Source organism: Hyperolius riggenbachi, chromosome 3, assembly GCF_040937935.1.
Source record: "Hyperolius riggenbachi isolate aHypRig1 chromosome 3, aHypRig1.pri, whole genome shotgun sequence".
Classification (NCBI taxonomy): domain Eukaryota; kingdom Metazoa; phylum Chordata; class Amphibia; order Anura; family Hyperoliidae; genus Hyperolius; species Hyperolius riggenbachi.
Window position 1 is genome coordinate 380,508,639 of NC_090648.1, and position 16,037 is coordinate 380,524,675.

Sequence of the window (16,037 nt, forward strand, 5' to 3'; positions counted from 1 at the left end):
CCTCAGCTGTTGCGAAACAGTCCCTTCTTTCACCTAAGGAACATTGCAAGGATTAAACACCTCATACCTCCAGCGGATTTTCCAACCCTAGTTCATGCCTTCATCCAATCACTGCTGGACTACTGCAATGTTCTCTATATAGGCCTTCAAAATACAGATCTGCTCCGCCTGCAATTAGTACAGAATGCCGCTGCAAGGCTGGTAACTACCCAACCCCTCCATTGCCACATAACACCAACCCTTTGCTCATTCCACTGGCTACTGATAAAATGGAGAATTCTGTTTACGACAGGCTTATTGACATTCAAATCCTTGCACAATCTGGGCCCCTGGATACCTGAAGGATTTATTGCAACTGCATCACGCCCCCCCCCCCGCAATGTTAGATCAAAATGATCTAATAACTTGGTCACCCCCAGAGTCCACCTCAAAACCTTTGTAGACAGAGCCTTCTGTCACGCTACCCCTACACTTCGGAACTCCCTACCACACCCTATACGGACATCTCCATCCCTGGAAGAATTGAAGTCTAAAACTGATCAGCCATCTGTTAAGTCTGCCACTTATGAACACTTGACTATTTCCTCTGTAATACAGTCCAGCCTGCAATCCTCTATTGATCTGAGACATATCTATGTGCTTTGAGTCCTATGGGAGAAAAGCGCTTTACAAATGTCATTGTATTGTATAGTATTGTATTGATATTTAGTCCGCCATGAAGCTGTCTTATGATTAGCTAATGAAGTATGTATTTACAATAATAAAAAGAACACTAGATGAATGAAAACCTGCATTCTACTACACCACAGTGCTGGGCGTAATGGAAAAAGCTACGCTTACGGATCATTACGCGTAATTTTACGCTATTACGCATTACGGAATTACGCTTACGGCGTAGACATTCAATTTTGGTACATGTCTGTAATTACGCATAGCCCTTACGCAATTACGCGTAAGAGTACCGTAATTCAGGTTGTTACGTTATTGGTTTACGCGTAAAATCCTACTAGCAATTAATGCGTAAGGTCATGCTGCCAAGCGGAAAAGTTGACGCATGGATCAATGTTAGGTAGCCGCCGACTTTAAGGGTTAATAGCAAAGCCCCCTTAAGTGCTAAGAGCCTCAAATTTGGAGAATATATTAAGGAGATCAGAAGGAATAAGTGGAAATTTTTTTTTTTCAAAAAGACCTTATAGTTTTTGAGAAAATCGATGTTAAACTTTCAAAGGAAAAATATATACATTTAAAAACCCGCCGACTTTAACGGTTAATAGCAAAGCCTGCTTAAAATTTAGGAACACCAAATTCACAGGGTATATTAAGGGGATCAGTGGGAATAAGAGGAAAATTTTTTTTTCAAAAAGACCTTATAGTTTTTGAGAAAATCGATTTTTAAGTTTCAAGGGCAAAAATGTCTTTTAAATGCGGAAAATGTCAGTTTTTTTTGCACAGGTAACAATAGTGTTTTATTTTCATAGATTCCCCCAAGTGGGAAGAGTTTTACTTACTTCGTTCTGAGTGTGGGAAATATAAAAAAAAAACGACGTGGGGTCTCCCCTCCCAGACCTCTTTAACCCCTTGTCCCCCATGCAGACTGGGATAGCCAGAATGCGGAGCACCGGCCGCGTGGGGCTCCGCACCCTGACTATACCAGCCCGCATGGTCCATGGATTGGGGGGTCTCGGAAGGGGAGGGGCAGCCGAGCTTTCCCCTCCCCCTCCGAGCCCTTGTCCAATCCAAGGACAAGGGGCTCTTCTCCACCTCCGATGGGCGGTGGAGGTGGAGGCCGCGATTTCCTAGTGGGGGGGGGGGGATTTCATTGTGGCATCTGGGAGTCCCCTTTAAAAAGGGGTCCCCCAGATGCCCACCCCCCCCCCCCTCCCAGGAGAAATGAGTATAGAGGTACTTGTACCCCTTACCCATTTCCTTTAAGAGTTAAAAGTAAATAAACACACAAACACATAGAAAAAGTATTTTAATTGAACAAAAAACATAACCACGAAAAAAGTCCTTTAATATTCTTAATTAACCATTAATACTTACCTGTCCCTTTAAAAGCCAGTTCCCACGCAATATCCTCGGAAATATACTAATCAGTTACAATGTAACAAAGTTGTTACAATGTAACAACTTTGTTACTTTGTAACTCCACCGCACCCGACATCACTCGCCGCTCACCCGCCGGCCGCCGCATACACTCTAAGTCCCCACCGGCTCCCGCCATCCACTCCGCCCACACCTGTCACCCATATACATGCTGGCACCCATGGGTGCCAGCATGTATATAGGTGACATGTGGGAGAGGCGGGGAGGGCAGCGGAGCCAGCGGGGACTTAGCGTCCTGAACCCGACAGAGCTCTGAGCTATATAGCTCAGAGTTCTCTAATGCATCTTTGTATTTGGGCTCCAAGGAGCCCCATTGGTCCTTAGCAGACCAATGGGGTTCCTTCTGATTTGAAGGAACCCCATTGGTCTGCTAAGGACCAATGGGGCTCCTTGGAGCCCAAATACAAAGATGCTTTAGAGAGCTCTGAGCTATATAGCTCAGAGCTCTGTCGGGTTCAGGACGCTAAGTCCCCGCCGGCTCCGCTGCCCTCCCCGCCTCTCCCACATGTCACCTATATACATGCTGGCACCCATGGGTGCCAGCATGTATATGGGTGACAGGTGTGGGCGGAGTGGACGGCGGGAGCCGGCGGGGACTTAGAGTGTATGCAGCGGCCGGCGGGTGAGCGGCGAGTGACGTCGGGTGCGGTGGAGTTACAAAGTAACAAAGTTGTTACATTGTAACAACTTTGTTACATTGTAACTGATTAGTATATTTCCGAGGATATTGCGGGGGAACTGGCTTTTAAAGGGACAGGTAAGTATTAATGGTTAATTAAGAATATTAAAGGACTTTTTTCGTGGTTATGTTTTTTTGTTCAATTAAAATACTTTTTCTATGTGTTTGTGTGTTTATTTACTTTTAACTCTTAAAGGAAATGGGTAAGGGGTACAAGTACCTCTATACTCATTTCTCCTGGGAGGGGGGGTGGGCATCTGGGGGACCCCTTTTTAAAGGGGACTCCCAGATGCCACCATGAACCCCCCCCCCCCCCAGGAAATCGCGGCCTCCACCTCCACCGCCCATCGGAGGTGGAGAAGAGCCCCTTGTCCTTGGATTGGACAAGGGCTCGGAGGGGGAGGGGAAAGCTTGGCTGCCCCTCCCCTTCCGAGACCCCCCAATCCATGGACCATGCGGGCTGGTATAGTCAGGGTGCGGAGCCCCACGCGGCCGGTGCTCCGCATTCTGGCTATCCCAGTCTGCATGGGGGACAAGGGGTTAAAGAGGTCTGGGAGGGGGGACCCCACGTCGTTTTTTTTTAATATTTCCCACACTCAGAACGAAGTAAGTAAAACTCTTCCCACTTGGGGGAATCTATGAAAATAAAACACTATTGTTACCTGTGCAAAAAAAACTGACATTTTCCGCATTTAAAAGACATTTTTGCCCTTGAAACTTAAAAATCGATTTTCTCAAAAACTATAAGGTCTTTTTGAAAAAAAAATTTTCCTCTTATTCCCACTGATCCCCTTAATATACCCTGTGAATTTGGTGTTCCTAAATTTTAAGCAGGCTTTGCTATTAACCGTTAAAGTCGGCGGGTTTTTAAATGTATATATTTTTCCTTTGAAACTTTAACATCGATTTTCTCAAAAACGATAAGGTCTTTTTGAAAAAAAAATTTTTCCTCTTATTCCTTCTGATCTCCTTAATATATTCTCCAAATTTGAGGCTCTTAGCACTTAAGGGGGCTTTGCTATTAACCCTTAAAGTCGGCGGCTTTTTTATATTATACGGGAGCGTAATATTACGAGATTACGGCAGACTGTGTAATTTCAATGGGAGTTTACTGCCTTACGCGTAATTTGTTACGCGTAATAACGTAACCTACGGTCTACGCGTAATCAATTACGCGTAATACCGTAACCTTACACGTAACGCTTACGGTGCATTTGTAGTGAATTACGATGCGTAATTACGCTAATGCATAATTTCGGCCCAGCACTGCTACACCATAAGTAAACTAATCTGCTTTGTATATTAATGTTTTCACATTTTTTGTTCACTAGGATATGAATATCAAACGTTAATCTAATTACAGTTTGATAAAAAGAATCTTTTGTTAAAATATTTTTGGATATAATCCAATATCTTCTTTCAGCCTGTCCACATACAAAACTGCAGATAAATATGAAACAGCTAAAGGAAAGATGAGAGTCAGGTGGCAGCTGGCCTCTACCTGCCGAAGCTGTCACTCACCCTTCACAGATCTTCTTTATCTTCTGCTTCAGCTGGTCCCCCTGGTAGAAGATGATGAAGACATTTTTCTTCACCTCCTCTTTCTGGGGGAAGGTGAGAAGAGGTTTAATGTGCAGCCAGAGACATGAAAGACAAGCATTGCTGGTAATCATTTAGCCTTCACTCCATACCGTGACGGGATCCTCCAGCGTGGTGTCCAATTCACTGTACTTCACATAAATATTCCCCCTGCAGACCCTCCACAGCAGCCTCTCAAAGGACGCCATTCTCTCCCTCCCGATTACCCCAGCCGTAAACCTGAGACAAGAGCACATCATGGAACAGGGATCAGACATTGAATTCCCAGATCAAACTTCACCACCCCACACCTGGTTTGGTCACCTTTTTAAACATTAAAACCCTCTGGCGTCCCGCAAAAAAAAATAATGTTAAAGGAAGATTACACATATGTTTTCAGAGGGAGAGACTAAAGAGATCTTACAGTAAAATTAGTAAATAATAAAGTAGGACTCCTGGCAAGACAGGTTTCATTAAGGGTTGGGCAATGAGATGCAAATAATTCCAAGTGGATGTGAAATTAGGAAAGTTTTTATGCAACTTTAAAATAGACCACCTTGGCAGGTTTCGATGGGTCAACTTTCAAGCTGCATAACGGTGATCAGTCATGGACTGGGCTGGCCAGTGCTGCACAGAGAGCTGCTATAGAAATCAGCACAGTAGAGCTTACCCAAGCTTTCCTGCAGCAGCAGCAGTGGGGACGGTCCGGAGCTCCAGGAGGCTGCTGGTGTCCTCATTAAAGAAGTCATCTGGCAAATTGGCTTCTGCCTGGAGAGAAAGAATACAGAGATTACCAAAATGGAATAACAATCTAGAACAGTGAATGATAGAAATAAAGAATATTAGGCTTCTCGTTTAGAATGACTTATTTTACATATTTATACAGAGCTGACACTGTCTGCAGTTCTTTAGTAGACATTGGATCTCATCACAACCTAATGTCTCTAATACAGTCTATTAGGACCAGTTGGGGGAAAGCCTTTGTGATTTTCATCAGGCCCTATGTGACTTAGCAAATCTGCAGCAAACTGTTACTAAGTGGTAAATACGCAACCCTTATTTGTGTCATATCAAAACATAGTAAGAATTGCTTAAAGGAGGGTGAAATAGCAATTGTGCAGTTACAGCAGTAAGATTTTTTTTTGCAAAAAATCCATAACTACCTGGAAATATTATAAGCATTCTGAACTACAACTGTTGCTCTAGAATTGCATTATTGCTATTTCCATATCCTTTTAGAAATCCATACAATTGTCCGAGATATCCTATCTGATGATTGCAACCTATTGCCATCTAACAGCAAGGAATTTCTAAAACAATCTTAGTTGGATCCTACGAGTCTTTACTTCTCTCCAATCTTAGTAAATCAGGGCCAGAATGAAGCAATGCATTGTGGATGTTAGTATGACACCGTGATAGGTGGATCTTCCTTCTACAGCTCAGGGTTGTCACAGAGAACAAAATCTAACCTCAAAGAAATCTTGTGTCTTCTTCAGGAGATGTTTGAGCTCTGTCAGCTCCAGGAAGTTCTGCTTCAGTGTCTGCTGGTTTCGATTCACCTCCTGCAGCTCACCCTCCAGCTTCTCCAGCCCAGTCTGGTAGAGGAGGGGGAACACAGAGTCAGGGACAGGTTTCATCCATTCAACAAACCTTCTTCACCTCCATATCTACCATCCTTCACCCCTGCCTTAGTACTAGCCTATGTACACACACTTGACTTAAGTCTGCTGAGGCGCCTCAGCCATTAATCAGGTGTGTGTACAATGGCTGGCGATCCCTGACTCTCAAGTAATCTGGCCAGCAGATCAACACAAACCCCGCGATGGCCAATCCCATTCTCTATGCAGTGCCCTTGCCCGCTGTGCGATGTCACGCATGTTGCTCCGTCGTCCCTCCACCTCCCTGCATTACAGCACATCATCTGTGCAGCCTGGCCCAGTGATGTCACCCAAGGGGATCGGGTCCTGATCCCCAACGGGCAATATCCATCAAAGGCGTCTACACGGCATAACCCAACTATCTACTTTCCCTACCTATCTTCCTGGCTACCACCCTATCTACTTCCCCCCACCTGCCACCTACCTCATTATCTGCTTTCCACTACCCCTTCTACCACCCTTTCTACTTTCCCCCCAAACTATCAATCTACCTAGGTGATCCTCACCTACTTCCCTATCTACTTCACCTACTTAAATATCTACCTTCCCCACCCCACATACCTATCTAGCTATGTGACCCACCTCTACTTTTCCTTCTACCTACCTTCCTCCACCCCCAACTACCTCCTTGTCTAGTCTATCATCTTCCATACCTACCCATCTCTACTTTCACCTACCTCCCTAGGTAACCTTCCCATATTCATCTTTACTCACACCTACCATTCATTACCAATCTAACATCCTTCCCACCCATGTCCCCTGCTTTCATCTCCATTTACTTATTATCCCCAATCCTCAACTCAAAACTATAAGTGACATGTGAGGAGCTCAAGAGGCTTGCAGAAGCATCCAGAGCAAGCATTAAAGGGTCCTCTGCGCAAAACGACAGCTTCCCTTCACTATAACCATCTACATACTCTCCACCTCCTCCATACCCACTAGTCTTACTTCCTGTATATCCATCTACCTACCCTGACACTCCCAGCCTGCCTGACCTCTCCCAAACCTATTATCCCCATATAAACTCCTGTCTGCTAACCTTCCTTTCCCAATAACTGCCTACACCCACTTATTTATCTACCATCCTCACCCCCAGCCTCACCTACTGTGCCACATACCCATTTCTTCATGGCCCCCCTCATCCCCACTATTCCTCCATAACATCCCTAATCCCTACATACCTACCGACCCTCCCCTTTCCCATCCCAACCTACCACTTACCTCCAGGTCTATCATCTCTCGGGGCAGAGGTGTCTGCGGGGGCTTCTCAGGGTTGTGTATTATAATCTCATCATTTTGCATTTCACATTCCAAAAAGCCTACAGGAAGTACAAAAAACTCAGACTTGACACACAATGCAACGTGAGCCCTGAATACATTTTTTTACATCTTATTCATCCTTTTAGATATGTCCACAAAGCACTTGGAATTTATCGGGACTGAAGCTAAGTTAGCGGAAGACATTTCACAGAACAGTTACCAATAAAAAAAGAGACTGGTCTGCAGTATTATTATTGATTTATAAAGCGCCAACACATTCCGTGGCGCTGTACAAAGTAACAAACGAACATGGGGTACATAATAATACAGACAATAGTCTACACCAATGTACAAGATACATAATTAGTGACAAAATAAAAAAAATGATACAGAATACAAAATACAGAATTGGTAATGACAGTTATAAAAGTAACATAATAAATAAAATGTATAATGATTTCGAAGACACAAAAGGGGGAGAGAGCCCTGCCCTTGCGTGCTTACAATCTAAAGGGAATGGGGGTGGGGGGGGGGACAAGAGAATGGGTAGTATACAACAAATATATAGAGGCAGTGTGTTTTAGGATACCTAGTAGGAGTGCAATTTGGCCTTAGGACAAAGGGAAGTGGCCTAAGGTAGCGCATATGCTTGTCGGAACAAATGAGTTTTTAGAGAGTGTTTAAACGTAACAAAGGTTGGCGAGTGACGGATGTGTTGTGGGAGGGCATTCCAGAGGAGGGGTGAAGGGCATGCAAAATCTTGTAAATGTGAATGTGAGGAGGTAATTCTAGAGGAGGACAACAGAAGATCATGTGCAGATCTGAGATTGCGATTGGGTTTGTATCTGGAAATAAGTGAGGATATGTACTGGGGAGAGAGATTGTGGAGAGCTTTGTAGGTTAGGGTTAGGAGTTTGAACTGGATCCTTTGGTTAATTGGCAGCCAGTGAAGAGCTTGACAAAGAGGGGCAGCAGAGGAAGATCGAGAAGAGAGATGAAGGAGAAGAGAGATTAAGGAGACGAGCAGCGGAGTTCAGTAATGACTGGAGTGGGGCCAGTCTGTTAGAAGGTAGTCCACAAAGTAGTATGTTGCAGTAGTCCAGACGAGATATTATAAGAGCATGTATTAACATTTTAGTTGTGTCTTGAGTGAGAAAAGGTCGGATGCGAGATATGTTTTTGGAGTTGGAGATGGCAGGAGCTGGTGGTTATGGAGTGAACAGGAGGATTAACCACTTGCCGACCGCACGCTTATACCGTGCGTCGGCAAAGTGGCAGCTGCAGGACCAGCGACGCAGTATTGCGTCGCCAGCTGCAGGCTGATTAATCAGTAAGCAGCCGCTCGTGCGAGCGGCTGCTTCCTGTCAATTCACGGCGGGGGGCTCCGTGAATAGCCTGCGGGCCGCCGATGGCGGCTCGCAGGCTAAATGTAAACACAAGCGGAAATAATCCGCTTTGTTTACATTGTACGGCGCTGCTGCAACACCCGGCAGGCAGGAGCGATCAGACCCCCCCAGCACATCATCCCCCTAGTGGGGAAAAAAGGGGGGCGATCTGGTCGCTCTGCCTGCACGCTGATCTGTGCTGGGGGCTGCAGAGCCCACCCAGCACAGATCAGCTAATACAGCGCTGGTCCTTAAGGGGGGGTAAAGGGTGGGTCCTCAAGTGGTGAGAGAGAGAGAGAGAGAGAGAGAGAGAGAGAGAGTCGAATATCACCCCCAAGCACCGTGCTTTGGGAACTAAAGTTATGGGAGTGTTATTAACATTTATTAACATTAACAGTTACTTCAGGCAGAGAGGTGGACAGAGACGGTGGAAAAGTTATTAGTTCTGTTTTACTCATATTAAGTTTTATGAAGCGAAAGGAAATGAAGGAGAATATAGCAGACAAGCAGTCAGGAATACGTTTGAGGAGGGAGTTAAGGTCTGAGACCGAGAGGTATAGTTGTGTATCGTTTACATACAGGTGGTATTGAAACCCAAATGAGTTGATTAAGTCACCAAGACCGTGCATGTAGATGGAAAAGAGGAGGGGACCATGAACAGAGCCTTGAGGAACCCCGACAGGCAAAGCATGAGGAGAAGAGATCTGATCTGAGTGAGAGAATGTGAAGGACCTTCCAGAGAGGTAGAAAGATAACCATGTGAGAGCGAGGCCCTTTATTCCTACATTTGAAAGTATTTGTAGGAGTAAGGTGTGGTCGACAGTATCAAATGCAGATGACTGGTCAAGAAGGATGAGTATGGAAAATTGACCTTTGGATTTAGCTGTAAGAAGATCATTGGCCACTTTAATAAGGACAGTTTCGGTGGAGAGGTTAGAGCGAAAGCCAGACTGTAACTGATCAAGTAGGGAGTTAGATAAATAATGGCTTAATTCTGCATGCATATGGTGTTCAAGGAATTTGGATGCAAATGGGAGAAGTGACACTGGGCGGTAGTTGGCAAGTGTGGTAGGATCTAAAGATGTTTTTTTTAAGTAGTGGTGTCATAACACCATTTTTGAGTGGAGACGGAAATATGCCAGTGGAGAGGGACAGGTTAAATAGCCATGTTAGTGCAGGCATGAGAGATGAGGATAGCTGCAGAATGAAATGGGAAGGAATAGGATCCAAAGGAGAGGTGGTTAGATGAGCTTTGGATATTATAGAGGAGAGAGAATGTTCAGAGAGTGGGGAGAAGGCAGTTAGAGAGCAGTCAATGAGAGGTGTGGAGGTGGGATTTGAGGGCTGCATGGAGAATTCACTTTGGTATAAAACAACTTTTACTCAAAAGTTCCTTAAAATACTCCCACTTGTATTGCAATATCTGCATTAACCTCAGGTTTAATCACTGATATCCTACAGGGTTAAGGTTTTTTGGAGCAATAAAACTGTTCCCAGACAGGGCCGAGCCTCTGACAGGCGCCGCCCGGCCGCTGCTCACCCCCTGTGGCCGCCACTTCCTCCGTCCCTGTGGCCGCCGCCGCTGCTCCCCCCATCCCTCCTGGCGCCTCACTCAGACCTCGATCAGGCGGCGACCAATCGTGCGGGCGCTAGGACCCAGTGCCCGCCCTGATATGTGGAAGTGACATCACTTCCGCATATAGAGCGGGTGCGTCCGGCGCCCGCTCGTACTGGTCGGGTCGCCGCTGATCCTGAGGTCTGCAAAGTGAGGGGGGAGCGGCGGCGGCTGGGGGGCTCCTTGTCACTCACTGCCTAAAGGGGCTCTTTGTCACTCACTGCTCAAACGGGCTCCTTGTCACTCACTGCTCAAACGGGCTCCCTGTCACTCACTGCTCAAACGGGCTCCCTGTCACTCACTGCTCAAACGGGCTCCCTGTCACTCACTGCTCAAACGTGCTCCCTGTCACTCACTGCTCAAACGGGCTCCCTGTCACTCACTGCCTAAAGGGGCTCCCTGTCACTCACTGCCTAAAGGGGCTCCCTGTCACTCACTGCCTAAAGGGGCTCCCTGTCACTTACTGCCTAAAGGGGCTCCCTGTCACTTACTGCATAAAGGGCTCCCTGTCACTCACTGCCTAAAGGGGCTACCTGTCACTCACTGCCTAAAGGGGCTACCTGTCACTCACTGCCTAAAGGGGCTCCCTGTCACTCACTGCCTAAAGGGGCTCCCTGTCACTCACTGCTCAAACGGGCTCCCTGTCACTCACTGCTCAAACGGGCTCCCTGTCACTCACTGCCTAAAGGGGCTCCCTGTCACTCACTGCCTAAAGGGGCTCCCTGTCATTCATTGCCTAAAGGGGCTCCCTGTCACTCACTGCCTAAAGGGGCTCCCTGTCACTCACTGATGGCGACCAATCGTGCGGGCGCTAGGACCCAGTGCCCGCCCTGATATGCGGAAGTGACATCACTTCCGCATATAGAGCGGGTGCGTCTGGCGCCCGCTCGTACTGGTCGGCTCGCCGCTGATCCTGAGGTCTGCAAGGTGAGGGGGGAGCGGCGGCGGCTGGGGGGCTTCTTGTCACTCACTGCCTAAAGGGGCTCCCTGTCACTCACTGCTCAAACGGGCTCCCTGTCACTCACTGCCTAAAGGGGCTCCCTGTCACTCACTGCTCAAACGGGCTCCCTGTCACTCACTGCCTAAAGGGGCTCCCTGTCACTCACTGCCTAAAGGGGCTCCCTGTCACTCACTGCCTAAAGGGGGTCCAGGCTGGCTACATATACTGGGGACACTGGCTGTTTGTCATTATGTGCATTTACTGGTGAAAAGCTGTCTCTTATTATGTGCATTTACTGGTGAAAAGCGGTCTCTTATTATGTGCATTTACTGGTGAAAAGCGGTCTCTTATTATGTGCATTTACTGTTGAAAAGCGGTCTCTTATTATATGCATTTACTGGTGAAAAGCTGTCTGTCATTACGTGCATTTACTGGTGAAACGCTGTCTCTTATGTGCATTTAGTGGGGAAATTTTGTCAGTAAAAATAATCTTTTGTCAGTACATTTTTAGGTATTTGTCAGTAAAAAATAACGTGAAAGGTTGGCAACACTGGCAGGCTGCGCAGCGCAACGGGAAAGATACAGGCAGCCCACCTCATGCTTGGGCTTGGCGGGGGGAGGAGCCGACGACAGCGAGCGAGAGTAGGGTGGCCGCAGGCAGCCATAAATACGCAGTGTGTGACTGCGTCGCACTCGCAGAGCCTCTCAACCTGAGTCAGTCCAGAGACTAGCAGACTGGCAGGCAGCCAAAGCCAGCCAGGAGCAAGCCCATGGAAGAGGGGTAGGAATGGGGTATCGCACACATGCGTAAAGAGGTGGAAGGTGTGGGTGTGATTAGGCAGGACATGGGTGTGGTTATGTGGTTGGGCGCGGTTAATTTAACCACTCCCATAGGCGCCAGAGAAAATCTTGCACCCAGGTGCCAGGCACCCCAGGCTCACCCCTGTTCCCAGAGCTGAAACCCAACTAAACTATTAGAGCAATGCTAAATAATTCTGTAAATGTTTCTAAAATCACTATCTCATCCCCCTAACCCTAAATCAATTCAGAAACAACCTAACTCACAATCATGAAGTGCTTGTGTTACACAAATATATACATAACACTAAAACCGAACCTGACAAGGAATTCAAGTGAAGGGCTCCGGGGTCAGCTGGGCCTCTTGAGCATTCTTTACAGTGGCACTGGCACATAGCGGAGTACAATAGGCTACATTTAACCATCATACACACGCTACATTGAACTCGGGCTGGCCATTCAGAGCTGCCTAAGCTTAGAATCTAGTGAGTACATGGGTTCCAGTGGTGCTCAGCAGAGCTCGAATATTCGAGTAGCTCGAATATTCGAGCTCTTTTTCAGCTATTCGAGCTCGGTATTCGAGCTCCGAATAGCTGGAGCTATTCGAATGGGCTATTCGAGTGAACTCGAATAGCCCATTCACTATTCGCGCTATTCGAGCTAACAGCGCTATTCGAGCTCGAATACCGAGTTGGAATAGCGTCATAGCCCAGATTGATGTCCTTAGAGCCAATCAGAGGGCTCCCAGGCCCTCTGACGGCAGCCAATCACTGAGGGGGACCCTGGCCAGCCCCTACCCTATAAATAGCGGCCGCCATGTTCCGTTTCTCGGTCCTTGCCTGACTTTGCAGAGAGAGAGATCTGCTCCTTTGTGCGTTGGCTTAGCAAGAGCTTTATTGTGGTCATTTACCTAGCGTTTTTGCTCACATACACCTCCTATATACACCTATATTGTTGTTAGTTAGATAGACATTGTATTTTAGTTAGTAGCTTTTGTGTTACATAGAGAGAGACAGCTGCTGCAGGCTTACAGCTTTAGGCCTCAGGGCCTTGCCTGTGTGGGCAGCTGTTCTCTCCTGTCCTCTGTTTATTTCTCATCTATACCAGTATTTCTGCTGTCCTTTAGTACTGATTGATTGTATTTTGTATTGTAGTTATATACTGTAACTGTACTAGGACACTCACTCAGTCACTGTTCATAGGCTACTAGCTCCTGCATGTGCGTGCACTCACTGTCTGTGTACTGTACACACACTCTATTTCCTTCTGAATAGTTATATACTGTAACTGTACTAGGACACTCACTGACTGTCACTGTTCATAGGCTAGCTCCTGCGTGTGCGTGCACTCACTGTCTGTGTACTGTACACACACTCTATTTCCTTCTGAATAGTTATATACTGTAACTGTACTAGGACACTCACTCACTGTCACTGTTCATAGGCTACTAGCTCCTGCGTGTGCGTGCACTCACTGTCTGTGTACTGTAGTGTACACACACCCTATTTCCTTCTGAATAGTTATATACTGTAACTGTACTAGGACACTCACTGTCACTGTTCATAGGCTACTAGCTCCTGCGTGTGCGTGCACTCACTGTCTGTGTACTGTACACACACTCTATTTCCTTCTGAATAGTTATATACTGTAACTGTACTAGGACACTCACTGTCACTGTTCATAGGCTACTAGCTCCTGCGTGTGCGTGCACTCACTGTCTGTGTACTGTACACACACTCTATTTCCTTCTGAATAGTTATATACTGTAACTGTACTAGGACACTCACTGTCACTGTTCATAGGCTACTAGCTCCTGCGTGTGCGTGCACTCACTGTCTGTGTACTGTACACACACTCTATTTCCTTCTGAATAGTTATATACTGTAACTGTACTAGGACACTCACTGACTGTCACTGTTCATAGGCTAGCTCCTGCGTGTGCGTGCACTCACTGTCTGTGTACTGTACACACACTCTATTTCCTTCTGAATAGTTATATACTGTAACTGTACTAGGACACTCACTCACTGTCACTGTTCATAGGCTACTAGCTCCTGCGTGTGCGTGCACTCACTGTCTGTGTACTGTAGTGTACACACACTCTATTTCCTTCTGAATAGTTATATACTGTAATTGTACTAGGACACTCACTGTCACTGTTCATAGGCTACTAGCTCCTGCGTGTGCGTGCACTCACTGTCTGTGTACTGTACACACACTATTTCCTTCTGAATAGTTATATACTGTAACTGTACTAGGACACTCACTGTCACTGTTCATAGGCTACTAGCTCCTGCGTGTGCGTGCACTCACTGTCTGTGTACTGTACACACACTCTATTTCCTTCTGATTACTGATTGATTATTGTAATTTCTAGTTGTACTTACTGTTACTACTTACTGTACTAGTAGGGACACTCAGTCACTGTTCATAGGCTAGCTCCTGTGTGTGCGTGCACTCACTCACTGTCTGTGTACACACACTCTATTTCCTTGTGATTATTACTACTGATTATTGTAACTTCTAGTTGTACTTCCTGACTCTGTTACTACTTACTTACTGTACTAGACACTCACTCAGTCACTGTTCATAGGCTAGCTCCTGCGCGTGTTTGCGCGTGCGTGCACTCACTGTCTGTAGTGTACACACACTCTATTTCCTTGTGATTACTACTGATTATTGTAACTGCTAGTTGTACTTCCTGACTGTTACTACTTACTTACTGTAGTAGGGACACTCACTCAGTCACTGTTCATAGGCTAGCTCCTGCGCGTGTTTGCGCGTGCATGCACTCACTGTCTGTAGTGTACACACACTCTATTTCCTTGTGATTATTACTACTGATTATTGTAACTTCTAGTTGTACTTCCTGACTGTTACTACTTACTTACTGTACTAGACACTCACTCAAGTCACCTCGCCCACCAACCCACTCCATTAAAGTACCCCACTTTTCACCCGCCCTTTTAAAAAACTTTTGTGTTTACGCCCAAAACATTGAAGATGTCTGGAAGTGGCAGCCAGGGCGGTTTGGGCAAGGGGAAGGGCAGCAAGGGAATCCGGAGGAGAGGGAGCAGCATTGTGGCAAGCCGCGGGCGCGGCCGCGCCACCATGCACAGTTCCGCAGCAGCAGCGTCAGTGGCTAACATTCCTCCTATAGCCACTGGCCGTGGACGCCTTGGGCGCCGCCCAGCAGGAGCATCTGCAACTCACGCTGCAGAGACACAGCAGCAGCAGCGTGTAGCACCTGCTCCGATTTTCCTCCAGCCGGGTCGGAAACGTCCCATTGAGGAAAAGGATGCAGACACTGTGGTGCAACTGATGACGGAGGATGAGCAGCCCGCCATCAGCTCTGCATCCGAGGCCTCCACCCTCACCACCACCACCACCACCACCCCTGTTCGCAGCAGCCGCCCAGCAGGGCCTGGGGAGGAGGCCAGTTAACCGTCAGTCGCCGACCTGTCACTCAGCACTCTTTTGACCCCAGGCATGATGAGTCAATTGTCTGCTGTTGTTGGCGATTTGGAGGAGGAGATGCTGATGGGCACTTTAGGGGATGAGGGATTGGACAGCAAGACTGTGGCGACAGTCAAGCAGCCCATCCATGCATCAGGAGAGGAGTTTGGGGGGTCATCATCCCAGCAGGACATGTTTCAGGAGGGGGAGGATGATGATGACACGGTGACAGACAGAGACTGGGTGCCACCAGCTCCAGGGGATGTCGTCATCAGCAGCTCTGAGGAGGAGGAGGAGGAGGATGCGCTTGTGGGCCTTGCAAGGAGGCGCATCATTGCAAGCATTGGCAGCAGTAGGCAGGTCCCCCAGCCTGCTGGTGTCTCAGGCTCAGCAGCAGCAGCAGTAGCATCTGCCAGTACCACCACCAGCCGCACCCAAGCCCCCCCCCAACCACCACAGGGAGACAGGCAGCAGCGGTTCCATGCCGTAGGGGGTTGTTTTTGTCACCAATCTGGCGCTTTTTCACCATGCCCACAGTGTACAGCAAGTACGCCACTTGCAA

The 16,037-nt window shown here is 47.2% G+C and overlaps 1 protein-coding gene across 2 annotated transcripts in view; it reads right to left on the reverse strand.

Annotated features, from left to right (window-relative positions):
* ATP6V0A4 (ATPase H+ transporting V0 subunit a4) overlaps positions 1–16,037 on the reverse strand; it is a 79,555-nt gene that overhangs the window by 39,051 nt on the left and 24,467 nt on the right. For both annotated transcript variants that reach the window (XM_068277339.1, XM_068277340.1), the window contains exons 4-8: positions 7,243–7,340; positions 5,833–5,958; positions 5,034–5,131; positions 4,477–4,603; positions 4,307–4,389 (exon numbers count right to left, since the gene is read on the reverse strand). In XM_068277339.1, coding sequence (XP_068133440.1) covers positions 4,307–4,389; positions 4,477–4,603; positions 5,034–5,131; positions 5,833–5,958; positions 7,243–7,340 — 532 coding nt within the window. The remainder of the gene's footprint in view (positions 1–4,306; positions 4,390–4,476; positions 4,604–5,033; positions 5,132–5,832; positions 5,959–7,242; positions 7,341–16,037) is intronic.